This window comes from Trypanosoma melophagium (assembly GCF_022059095.1).
Source record: "Trypanosoma melophagium isolate St. Kilda chromosome Unknown ctg23segment0, whole genome shotgun sequence".
Lineage (NCBI taxonomy): Eukaryota > Euglenozoa > Kinetoplastea > Trypanosomatida > Trypanosomatidae > Trypanosoma > Trypanosoma melophagium.
The window spans coordinates 212,501-224,045 of NW_027125153.1; the positions used below are offsets into that span (position 1 = coordinate 212,501).

The 11,545-nt window shown below is 42.3% G+C and overlaps 4 protein-coding genes across 4 annotated transcripts in view; all 4 read left to right on the forward strand.

Moving 5' to 3' along the window:
• Nucleotides 1–1,094, forward strand: part of LSM04_001239 (Protein kinase domain) — a gene marked incomplete at both ends in the record, with an annotated part of 2,328 nt that extends 1,234 nt beyond the window's left edge. Inside the window, one exon of the mRNA XM_067330234.1 lies at nt 1–1,094. This exon is cut by the window's left edge and continues 1,234 nt beyond it. Within this exon, the coding sequence (XP_067191393.1) occupies nt 1–1,094 (1,094 nt within the window).
• A 1,120-nt stretch (nt 1,095–2,214) lies between these two features.
• Nucleotides 2,215–3,789, forward strand: LSM04_009737 (protein of unknown function DUF4201; the record flags this gene model as incomplete). The annotated part of the gene is made up of 1 exon (XM_067330236.1): nt 2,215–3,789. One exon carries the CDS (start codon nt 2,215–2,217, stop codon nt 3,787–3,789), a length of 1,575 nt encoding a protein of 524 aa, XP_067191564.1.
• Nucleotides 3,790–4,768: 979 nt separating this feature from the next.
• Nucleotides 4,769–7,930, forward strand: LSM04_006721 (Kinesin motor domain; the record flags this gene model as incomplete). The annotated part of the gene is made up of 1 exon (XM_067330237.1): nt 4,769–7,930. One exon carries the CDS (start codon nt 4,769–4,771, stop codon nt 7,928–7,930), a length of 3,162 nt encoding a protein of 1,053 aa, XP_067191503.1.
• A 2,005-nt stretch (nt 7,931–9,935) lies between these two features.
• LSM04_001153 (Repetitive proline-rich cell wall protein repeat) lies at nt 9,936–11,150 on the forward strand (the record flags this gene model as incomplete). The annotated part of the gene is made up of 1 exon (XM_067330238.1): nt 9,936–11,150. One exon carries the CDS (start codon nt 9,936–9,938, stop codon nt 11,148–11,150), a length of 1,215 nt encoding a protein of 404 aa, XP_067191391.1.
• Between the last annotated feature and the right edge of the window lie 395 nt (nt 11,151–11,545).

Genomic DNA, 11,545 nt, shown 5'->3' on the forward strand with positions numbered 1-11,545 from the left:
ATAATAATAGTAATAGTAATAATACAAATACAGCCACAGTCTCTGTTTCACCCGTTATTGCAGCCGAAGTACTGCAGAGTATGTCTGCTACTTCTTCCATCTCTGTTGTAACGGCAGCATCTACAACAGCGGGACAGGGCGGTGTTGGTGTTGGTGCGGCTGCTCCGCCTACTAACATCGCAATTGTGACGCCCACAACAACAGCAGCACCAACAATGATAACCGCAACAACAACTCCAGCAGAGGGATATTCATTACAACGACAGTCGTTGGTTGTATCAAGTAGTAAGGGTAACAGTCACTCGCATGGTAATAATCCTCTCAGCGCATCGGGAATGCGCCGACCATTGACGGCTGTTACTATGTCTATGAGTAAAAAAGGAAAGTTAGGTATCTCAACAACTACACCAGGAGGAGGAGGAACTATAGCTCCCAATTCTAGTGGTGGTGTTGTATTAACTCCTGCAGCAGCGAAAGCAAACGTTCAGTTAACGAATGCAGGAAAGAAACCACGACCAAAGACCCATGTTAACGCTAGTGTAACTATGGGTGATAGACCTGTACAACTTCCACAGTGGGTAACTAACATACTGCCATTGCGAACTATAGCCACGCCCAAGTCACGATTAGCAGCTTCTAGTACGCATAGTCATTCTCGTGGTGTTAGTGAAGGAGCTCCTGTCTCCTTAACGAGATCGGGACGTAGCAGTACACAGCCGAAAGAGGAGCAACAACAAAATCAACATCAACATCATCAATATCAACAACAACAACAACAACATCATCATCATCACCAACAACCATGTGTTGCGGCCACGAAAAGCCCATTTGTTCTTCGTGTGCCACCGAAACCTGAACAGTGCCAGACTCTTGATGAGATCATTGGAGTTTATATATGTGGTCCACGTGGATGTCGTCACGGTGAAGAAGGTCATGATGTAGAGAGTTATGAGCATTTCGCAGACTTTATCCGGAAGTTTCTCCTTTACCATCCAGGGAAACGTATGAGTTGCACGGAGGCCCTGCAGCATCCTTTTCTCTTAAAATTAGAAACAGAGTATAGGACTAACTATATGAGTGGTAAAGCACCTTGAAGATTCCTTCAGTATATGTTTGTGTTTGTTTTGCTCTCCTCTTTTTTTTTTTCTCTCATTTCTCTATTTACATTTAGTTCGTTCGTTCGTTCGTTTGTGCGCTTGTTTTTTTTTTTTGTTTTTTTTTTCTTGTTGTTGTTGTTGTTGTTGTTTTTGTGGCAATAGATATTTTGAGAAAAAGTGGATCATATGAGGTGGGAAAAACATGGAAGTGGAGGGGGAAGGAGGGTGGGTCTACAGTGTTCGCTTAATTTGAACATTTTCTTTTTAATTCGTTTTGTTTTTCTCTTATTCTCTTCTTTCCTTTCTTTCCTTTCTCTTCTTTTTGGTTGTATGTTTCTATTTCTCCCTGTTGTGCATGTGGCGCGCTCGTAGCCATTTATTTTTGTTTTCTTTCTTGTCCTCTTCTTGAATGCCACGAGGTCGTGTATGGATTTGCACTTAGAGAAGAGAAACGCAGTGGAAAGAAAAGGAGTTTTTTTTGTTTGTTTGTTTGTTTGTTCGATTGGATTCTTCATAAGCAGTTGCATGCTTTCTTTTTTTTTTCTTTTGTTTTATTTTTCTTTTCTTTTCTTTTCTGTTTTTTTTTTTTTTTCTTCCTGTTTTCCCCCATTTTCTTTTCTTCCTTTTTTCCTTTTTGTTTCTTTCTCTCTCCAGCAAAACAAAATGTTGTTTCTTCCTTTTTAAAGCTCTTCTTTCGTTTTCTTTTCGTTTCTTTCCTTTTGCCTTGCAAAAGCGACAACACACTGTCTTCGTCTCTTATAACTTCCCTTTTCCCTTCATCTCCACTTTGAGTATATATCTTATAAACTTGTGTTCCTGTTTGTGTGTGTGTGCTTTTTTTTTTTGCTGTTGCTGTAATTATCACCCAGTGTTATCATTTATTATCACCTATTACCATTATTATTATTTTCATGTTATTATTACCCCCTTTTTTAATGGTTTTTCCTCTTTTTTGGTTATTGCCATTACTATTTACAATGGTCACTGTTATTCACTATTGTTATTATTACTATTATTAATATTATAAATTCTTTCTTTTTTTTCTTTTCTTTTTTCTTGTTGCCCTTTTGGAGGTGTCCGTTTACGTTAATTAGAGTGTGAACGAAAAAAAAAACTAATGTCTTTTCAGTATCTGGACGGAGAAGGCGGCGGGGCCAGTGACAACACGGCGAATCCCTTTAATTTCTTGGCCCCCGAGAACAATGAACAGCAACTCTGGGCGGAGGTGTACTTGAAACAATTCCCAGATTCCGCCGAATTCGAGGAAATGACACCGGACGAGCAGCGTGAATTTCTTGCAGAACTGCGAGATGAAGTCGAACTCCTGCAAGAGGAGGCCGCAGTCATGATACATCAAGCAGAACTCATGCGAATCACACGACCGCAAGGGGGAGGGACCGGGGGTGAAAATGTGAATAACACGACGCATATGAATACCGGTGTGGGCATTGCGGTGGTTTCCTCCTCTGCCGTGGCCGCCGCCTCCTCCACCAGCACGCGTAAATCCGTTTCTACGTTTCTCCCAATGGAAATCGGGACAACAAAAACAGAGGAAAGTACAACGGCGAGTGAATCCGCTGTGGCCGTGAGTACGGAAAGTGTGATTCCCTCCGGCCCAAACAGTGTACGTCGCGGCCAGGCGTATAGTCGAAAGTCCGGAGAAGCCGGAGATTTATACGTCACACTGGAGGATCGCGTAACACTTCTCATGAAGGAACGAGATAGAATGCGACAGCAGAAGGAAAGAGATGAACGGGAAGGCGATCATTTGCGGGAATTGTTAAAAGCTACAGTGGAGGAGGCAGTCAATCGTACACAGGAAATACGGTTAGATATCCTGCAGTTTAATCGTGAAGTGTTAAATGAGGGAAGTGATACCGCCTCTTCCGATGATCTGTTGCGTTATATGGAGCGACGCTATAATGCGCAGCGGAAGTATTTGGATAAATTAAATGCGCAGTCCGCAGCGGCGGAGCGAAATATCGCACAATCGCAACAACATTTGCGTCAACGTCATGCCGCAGGTGAGGCATTTCACGCTATTGATTTTGAACAATTGCGTATTGAGAATCAACAGTTTACGGAACGTATTGAACGAAAGAATTTGGAGTTGGTAGAACTAAAGGGAACCTCCACACGTACCGTGCAGACACTTAATACACTCATGGATACACTTAACGCCCTCACTGCAGAACAGAATCGTCTACGCAAAGATTATAAATCCCGATGTGAATATTTGGCACGATTAAAACGTGAAGTGGATGCCGTTGCCCATGAGGCAGATATAGCGGAACGGAAGAATGCTGTTATAAAGGCCCAACATGAAGCTGTACGAGTTCCAAAGATTGAACACTATGTGGCCCAAAAGGCAGAAGAATATGAACTCCGACGGGCAGAAAGAAATTGGAAACGTAAGGTTGAAATTGCAGAAGGACAACTTCAACTCACACAGCAGCAAATACGTGTCTTGGCCCGTGCTACAGATCCCACTTGGAGACGAAATAGATACGGGATAAGGCGTCGTACAACCAATACAACGTCAAGTTCATATACAAATAGGACTTCCCGAGCCAGTACTTTTACGGCTGTGTACACAGATGCTGGTAGGGGTCTAGAGCCACGTGTAGAAGCTCCACCATCTGTTACTAGTGAGAAGGCGCTTCTGAGTGTGAAAAAGAGCCAAACAATGTAATTATATATATATATATATATATATATATAGTACACACACACACACACATGTATCTCGAGAGGTGCTGGTGGTTTGGAACCCTTTGTTAGTGCTGGAAATGTACAGGATGTAGAAATGACAACAAACTAGAGTTGCTGTTGTTGTTTTTGCCTTTTCTCGTTTTTTTTTCTCTCTGATTCTGCTAATTCTTCAGAAAATTGGGGTTCTTGTTTTTTTTTTTTTTTGATTTCTCATTATGGTGTTTTCACTCTGTTGAAATAGTGTCATAATGGCATCTCTGTTCCTCGTTTTTTTTTTTTTTTGATCTGTGTGGGGTTGAGTGCAATAGCAATATGTACTACACACACGGTGATAACACCCTAATGGACTGAAAAAAAAAAAGAAAATAAATCCAAACTAATGAAGAAATGCAGAGTGTATAGTGCAAGGTTCACAATTACTTCTCTTTCTCTTTCTTTTTCACTGTATTCATATTTATTACTTCTGTAATATATGTGTTTTTTTTTTTTCTTTCGTTTATTTGATTTTGTTATATATATTTTTTTTCGCTCATGTTTTCTTTTTTCTTATATTGGAAATACAAAGGTGAAGTAGAGGGAAAAGGGTGAAAGTCCCTCTGAAACGCACAGACGAAAAGTACAAAGCAAACCGTATAGGTGCAATATTTGCAAATATACACAGAAAGTGAATACGCTAATAGGTTGTACAGTGCCAGATAAGCTCTTCTGCTTTTTGGCATTCTTGCGAGAGTAAAGTTTTAGAGAGTATTAGGTGAAATATCCCGATATATTTATTATTATTATTATTATTATTATTATTATTATTATTATTATTATTATTATTATTATTATTATTATTATTATTATTATTATTATTATTATTATTATTATTATTATTATTATTATTATTATTATTATTATTATTATTATTATTATTATTATTATTATTTTCTTTGTATTTTAATTACGGCTTTTGTTTCATGTCAAAACGTCTGGGAGGTGGCCCTGTGGTGAAATCGCAACACTCGCCTTCACGCATTGATAATGATGATGACATCATCCATGATTCGGCCCTCAGTGGGGGTAATAATAATGCAGATGAACTTGGCATTCTTGTTGCCGTTCGCATTCGTCCCTTCACACGTCAAGAGAAGGAATGGGATTTGAAGAAACAAGATGTTAAAAGATCTGGTGAAAAACAACTGTCGGAACCCATTGTAGATGTTGGGTTAGATGAGAAAACGATTACGCTGATTGATCCAGTAAACCGCAGTGTTTCGAAGACTAAGTTTAATTTTGAGTACATCATATCCTCACTCGCGCCAAGCGTTGAGGTAGACATTTTTGATAATGCGAGTAATGAAATATTACCACCATCACTTCCACCAAAGCAAGAGCCAGAACAAGAACAACAACAAAAGTCACAGCGAAAAAAGAATTTATTAGCTGAAAGTCCAACTGCGTTGGTAGGAGAAAATTCTGAAGAAGAAGCGGAACGAGAGCAAGAAAAAATATTTCAAGCACTTGGAGTTCCTCTTGTTTATTGGTCCTTGCGTGGTTTTAATGCGTGTATCTTTGCATATGGACAGACTGGAAGTGGTAAGACGTATACTATGATGGGTTCTCAAACCCATGAAGGTCTTATCCCACGAGTTACTCGTCATTTATTTGACTCTATAGCTGAACAAGCGGCAAAGCAACAGCGACTACGTGAAGGAGAAGCCCCTTCTTCTCTTCCAGGAAGTCCTCCTACTCTTAGTGATTGTTCTAGAGGGGATATTAACGGTAACTTTACCTTGGGATCTAACGCATCTCCTCCTGGAATAGGTGAACCACCAACTGCGCGATTGACAAAGGTAACCATTTCTTTTATGGAGATTCATAACGAACGTGTATGTGATTTACTTAACTTAGAACGTCGTAAAGGAAATGGAAATGGAGCGGCTAATTATAACTATGCTAGTCGTTTTGACTCAGATACTTCGGATTGTTACGAAAACCTAAAAGTACGACAACACCCTATTCAAGGACCATTTGTGGAGGGACTTACAACTGTTGATGTTAGTAGCTGGGAGGAATGTCAGCAGTATATTAATCAAGGTAATGCCGTGCGAGCGCAGGCAAGCACCAGTGCAAATGAAAACAGTAGTCGATCTCACACCATATTTCAAATGGTTGTAACTCAGACAATCTCACTTGGTGGACGTGTTCGTGGCAGAGAGGTAACGACGCAACGTGTGTCTAAGATTAATCTCGTTGACCTTGCAGGAAGTGAGCGTAATACCCATGCTGATGTAAAAGGCAAACACTTTACAGAGGCCAATGCTATTAATCTCTCCCTTTCTGTACTACGTCGTGTGATATGTGCTTTGGTAAATCGTAGCAAGGTGGTGCCATACCGTGAAAGTCTACTCACCTACGTCCTCTCCGATAACTTTGGTGGGAACTCTCGCACGGCGATGTGTGCCAACGTCTCTCCCCACATTTCCAAGTACGCGGAGACGGAGTCCACCCTGCGCTACGCCGCCCTGGCCCGCGGTGTGGTGAACCAAGTCCGTGTGAATGAGCACCCGCTGGCCAAAGTCATCCGCGAGCTGCGGGACCGCATGCGGCGGCTGCAGGAGGACCTCCGCCAGGCCGTTGAGGGCGGGGAGGGAAAAGGGAGAGAAATGGGCGCCGAGCAGGTGGCGCTGCTGGAGGCCCGCATTGCCCGCCACGCGGAGTCCCTCGCGGAGGTGCGGGAGCGGGAGCGGGAGCTGCGCGGACTCGTGCGGGAGGCCCGCCGGCGGGAACGAAATCTCCGCGCGGATCTCCGCCGCCGTCAGCGGGAGGGGCGGCGATGGCAGCGGGAGGCGCAGCGGCAGCGGGAGGCTAAAGTGCGGCTGCTTGCAGCACTGCGGGATGTGGCGCGGGAGAATCCACAGCTGCATCTTCCAGGGGATGTTCCCTTCGCCGCAAGTGATACAGAAGATGAGGACGATGATGAGGATGTGGAAGAAGAAGAAATGGAAATGGAAGAGGATGAGGATGAAAAAGAACAGGAGAGCTATGATGATGGTGATGATGAGCAGCTTAATGGTAGTGCAGATCATCATCGCAGGATGGCGGGGCGTCTGAGTTCTGAGGATAGGGATAGGGATGAGAATGTGCCGAGGCCTGTGAATATACCGCCAACGACACTGAAGAGGCAACCAACTTTCCAACAACTCCCACGAATCGCACCAACTCAGGGATACGAGTCGCCCCCCAATAGCAATGTTTTCACGCAACGTCCACGAAGCAAAGGACAACAAAAACAACCACAGCAACAACCTCCCCATCCACCAAAGGTGGGTCACTCGTCAGAAGGGAACTATTTTTCTCCAGTTTTTCCTCAAAATGGTGGACGAAGAAGTAGTAGTAGTGGTGGTGGAAGGAAGATCAAAAATGGTAATATTGGTAACGAAGGAGTATCATTATCAACAGAGTGTCCCATGCCACACCCACCACCCCCTCGTCGTGCGGAGTCCTGTGTAACACGGTCTCTTTCCGGAATGGTGCGTCCATCCCAGTGCGTCATACCCCTCTCCTTACAGCGGTCTGATAATAGTGCGAACGAGATAAGTAGACCGCTCTCAGGTAGTCCCGAGTGTATGTTAGTACAAGGTGGAGTAAATCAACACATCATGACAGGTCTACCATCAGATGTTTCATCATCACAGCGACGATCACAAACCTGCACGCCCCCATTCACTCCACCGAATCGTAAAAGAAAGAAAAGTAATAATCATAATCATAATACAGTAGATACAGAAGCAGAGAACTATGGAGGCAATAATAATAATAATAATAATAATAATAATAATAATAATAATAATAATAATAATAATGGCAAGGGAAATCGTAAGCGTATAGTGATGGATCGTCCTCCCCCACTGCATGCACCACATCTGCTAGAGACTCCATTTCCCAAACCAGAGTCAATACTTACAAAGAGAACTCCAAATAGTAACCCTAGTAACAGAAGCAGTCCACAAATAACGGAGAAGTGGGAAGGTAGAGTAAGCCCTGGCAATTTAGCATTATTGAAAAGAAGAGATGCCGTTGTAGGACAACGGCCTGCCCCACGTGACACAACACGTTCTATAGTCCGCAAGGGTTGAATTCACTCGGAGATGTTGCGGGGACTAAAAACGACAGAAAAAGAACTGGCGATGCCGTGTTTATTTATTTTCTTTTTTATTATTCGTTTTTATTTGATAAAGGAATAATGGGAAAGAAGGGCATAAAGAAAGGAAGGTTATTATCATATTCTGGTGTTCAAGAAAGGCAGGATAATGTTTTCTTTGATTAGTCATTAAAGCTAAGATGAGCGTGCGGTGGTCGCTGCATAGGGAGATTAGGCTGCACTCGACATTTTTTTTATTTGTTTATTTGTTCTTCTGTTTTAATGGCTCTTGTTCATGATGTATAAGCGTGAAATAAAAGGGATATCAACTAGTGGTGGTGCTATTTCTGAAGTTTCAGTTTGTTTTTGTTTTATACTTTTGTTCGTTTATATGAGATTGACGGGCTACTCCTGACATCATCTTTTTTTTATTTTTTGATGACTGCATGGTTGCTCTCACCTAAGGTCTTTCAAAATACACTTTGTGTGTAGGAAGGTAAGCTTTCCATAGTCGTCAGTTGTTTGTTTATTGGTTATTGTTTTTATTTCACTTTTTTGTTTGTTTTTTCTGTTCTTTTTTTTTTTTTGATTCTTCTGCCTCCACGTATTCTTTTGTGTAGTGTCTCTTTTTTCTTTCTAAAAGTAGGCACAGAGGGGGGGGAAATGGATGGGCAGAGAGTTTGCTGTCTGCATTAATTTTTTTTCTTCTTCTTGCTCGCATGTTTAGAGACCCATTATTATTAGTACTACTATTATTATTATTGTTATTATTATTATTCACCTCTCTTTTTTATTTTTATATATGTCTAAGCTTCTTCATGCTTCATTCTTTTTTTTTCTTATTTTTGCTATTGGTATTATTTTTTGCCATGGCAAATACAACGGAAGAAGAAAAAAAAGTTGTTTTTAAAAAATTAAATGCGTTTGAAACCAAGATTTCATCGACGTTATTTTCTGATCAGTGTTACTGACGGTTTAGTAGAGAAAGAAAGTGCGTAAGTGAATGAATAAACCCGTTCCTGTCTACTGTGTAACTCCCGCCTTTTTTTTAGATCCCATCACATGATTTGTTGTTGTTTTCTTGTTGTTCCTTACATTCTTATTCCCAGTATGTATTTTTCTGGGGTGGGGTGAGTGAGTGAAATTGGGAAGGGAACGATTTAATCTTACGTTCGATGAAAAAAAAAAGAAATTATTGCGTTAGATTACATCCTCTTTTTCTGAATAAAACATTGACGAATAAGGTAAGTTTCTGAAGGGGGTTTTCGGCACTTCCTCTTCGACAGTATTGATTGAAACAAAGCAGGTGTCGAAGATATAACAGAAATTATATAAAGTGTTTTTCTTCTTCTTTGTGTAGGCGAGGCAAGATGTAGAGCCTTCTCTCTTGTTTTTTATGGTTTATTTGCTGCTCCATTTTTTGTTTCTTGTTTTTTTTTCTCACCTTTTTTTTTCATTTCCGGTTTTTGTGTGTTTTCTTTACCACTTCTGTTGTCACTCGAGGTGCTTGTGTGAAGAAGTGGTGTATCGTGTGTTTCTCTCTCATCCTACCAGCCGAGATGAAAGAGGAGTTGGTCGTGGTTTTCATGTTTGTAAGTTCGTCTATGGGGTTTTGCTGAAAAGGGAACGAAAGAAAGAGGAATGGTAAGAATTGAGAGAGAAAAACTGATTGTAGATGCTGTGGGACGCCTTCTGATCTGGTGCTATTGGTTCTTGAATGTATTTATTTGTTTCGGTTGTTGCTGTTGTTGTTGTTGTTGTTCTTGTTGTTGTTGTTTTGATTCGCATTCTGTTCTTTCTTTCATCCACAGAAGGAGGGAGAAAAGCGAAAGGTATAAAAAAAGGGAAAAAAGGGAGAATAATATAAAAAAGACAGGAAGAAAAGTGTGTGACTCTCCGACAAGGCGATACGTAACTGAGACGACAATATTTCAATTCTATAAATACGTACACTTATTTTTTTGTTTCACTGTTATATCCGTTTTTTCCCCTGTAACTAAATGGATTTGGACGCATTCCTGAATAAAAAAAGCAAGAAGCTCGCAGGAAGCAAGAAAAAAGCAAAAACCGGGGAACTCTCCGAGAAGGAGCGGGCGGAACTCGGCCTAGATGTATTCGGTGGTCTCGACACAGCCGGTGCGGAGCCGCTGCCCATACCGTTAACAGAACCAAACAACAACACCATTGGCGGCGGCAGCAGCGATGTCAATAATGAGAAGAACAAGAGGAGTGATGATGTGAATAAAAACACCACCGCGGGCTCTCCAGAGGCCGTTGTAGTGCCGGTAAATCTTCCTGCTAAAGAAGAAGATCCCAATGGTAATCCCACTCCCACTCCCACTCCCACTTCTCCTCCTCCTCCCACTACGACAACTACAATTATGGAAAAAACAGAGGAGGCTGGAGTTCCCAATGTGTTTGTGCGGGTGGTGAACACATCGGAGCGGAAGGTGAAGGGGTGGGACGCCGTGCGATCGCCAACGGGCGGATCCGTCGAGGACCTCCTCGCGAAGGCCGCGGAGAAAACGGGACCGCAGAAGTTCGTCGCGCGGGGAAATGATGGGGCAACGGGGACCATCGCCTCCACTCGCGGCCGCCTCAACGCCAGAGCAGAACTCCCAACACTTGAGGAGGTCGCAGCAGGCGTACCGCAGAAGAATGAGGAGGCAGAAGCAGAAGCAGAGAAACCAGCCACATCTGGAGCGTATAAACCACCAACAGATAAACCATCATCTGGAGCGTATAAGCCACCAACAGATAAACCATCTGCTGGAGTGTATAAACCACCAACAGAGCAGGCACCCAAGGTGGCAGAGGAATCCACCAACGATAAGCCATCGACAGGGGTATATAGACCACCAACAGAGAGAGCATCTGCTGGGGCATACAAACCGCCTACTGATAGACCCTCTGCAGGGGTGTACAAACCACCTACGGATAAACCCTCATCCGGAGCTTATAAGCCACCTACGGATAAGCCATCATTGGGAGCTTATAAACCACCAACAGATAAACCATCTGCTGGAGTGTATAAGCCACCAACAGATAAACCGTCTTCTGGTGCGTATAAGCCACCCACTGATAAACCCTCCTCGGGAGCTTATAAACCACCAACGGATAAGCCATCTTCTGGTGCATACAAACCACCAACTGATAGACCTTCAGCACGAGTCTATAGACCACCCAACAGGACCAGTGCTCCCCCGCCAAGTTGAATATATTGTTAAATAATACAATGCTTACGTAGCCTTTCTTTGGAGGCAGTAGAAGGCGTCCACTGTACTCCGAATCCTGCCAAACACTGTGCTGTACTCTACCGATGTGGCAAAAGGGACGGGTATAATGCTCTAGTACTTCTTATCATGCTAGTCGTTGAGGTTTGAATGGGGAAAAAAAAGGGTATGCACTCTGTCGTCGTCTAATACATGTCTGTAAGTGAAAAAAAAAGTGAACAACCTCCGATCTGTTTTTTATTACAATTATTATTATTATTATTATTATTATTATTATTATTATTATTAATTATTATTTTTCTTTTGGAGTGCCCCTATGGGGCAATTTACTAAAGGATGAAATCGTATCATCCTATTGAAGACTGTTATTCTCTTTC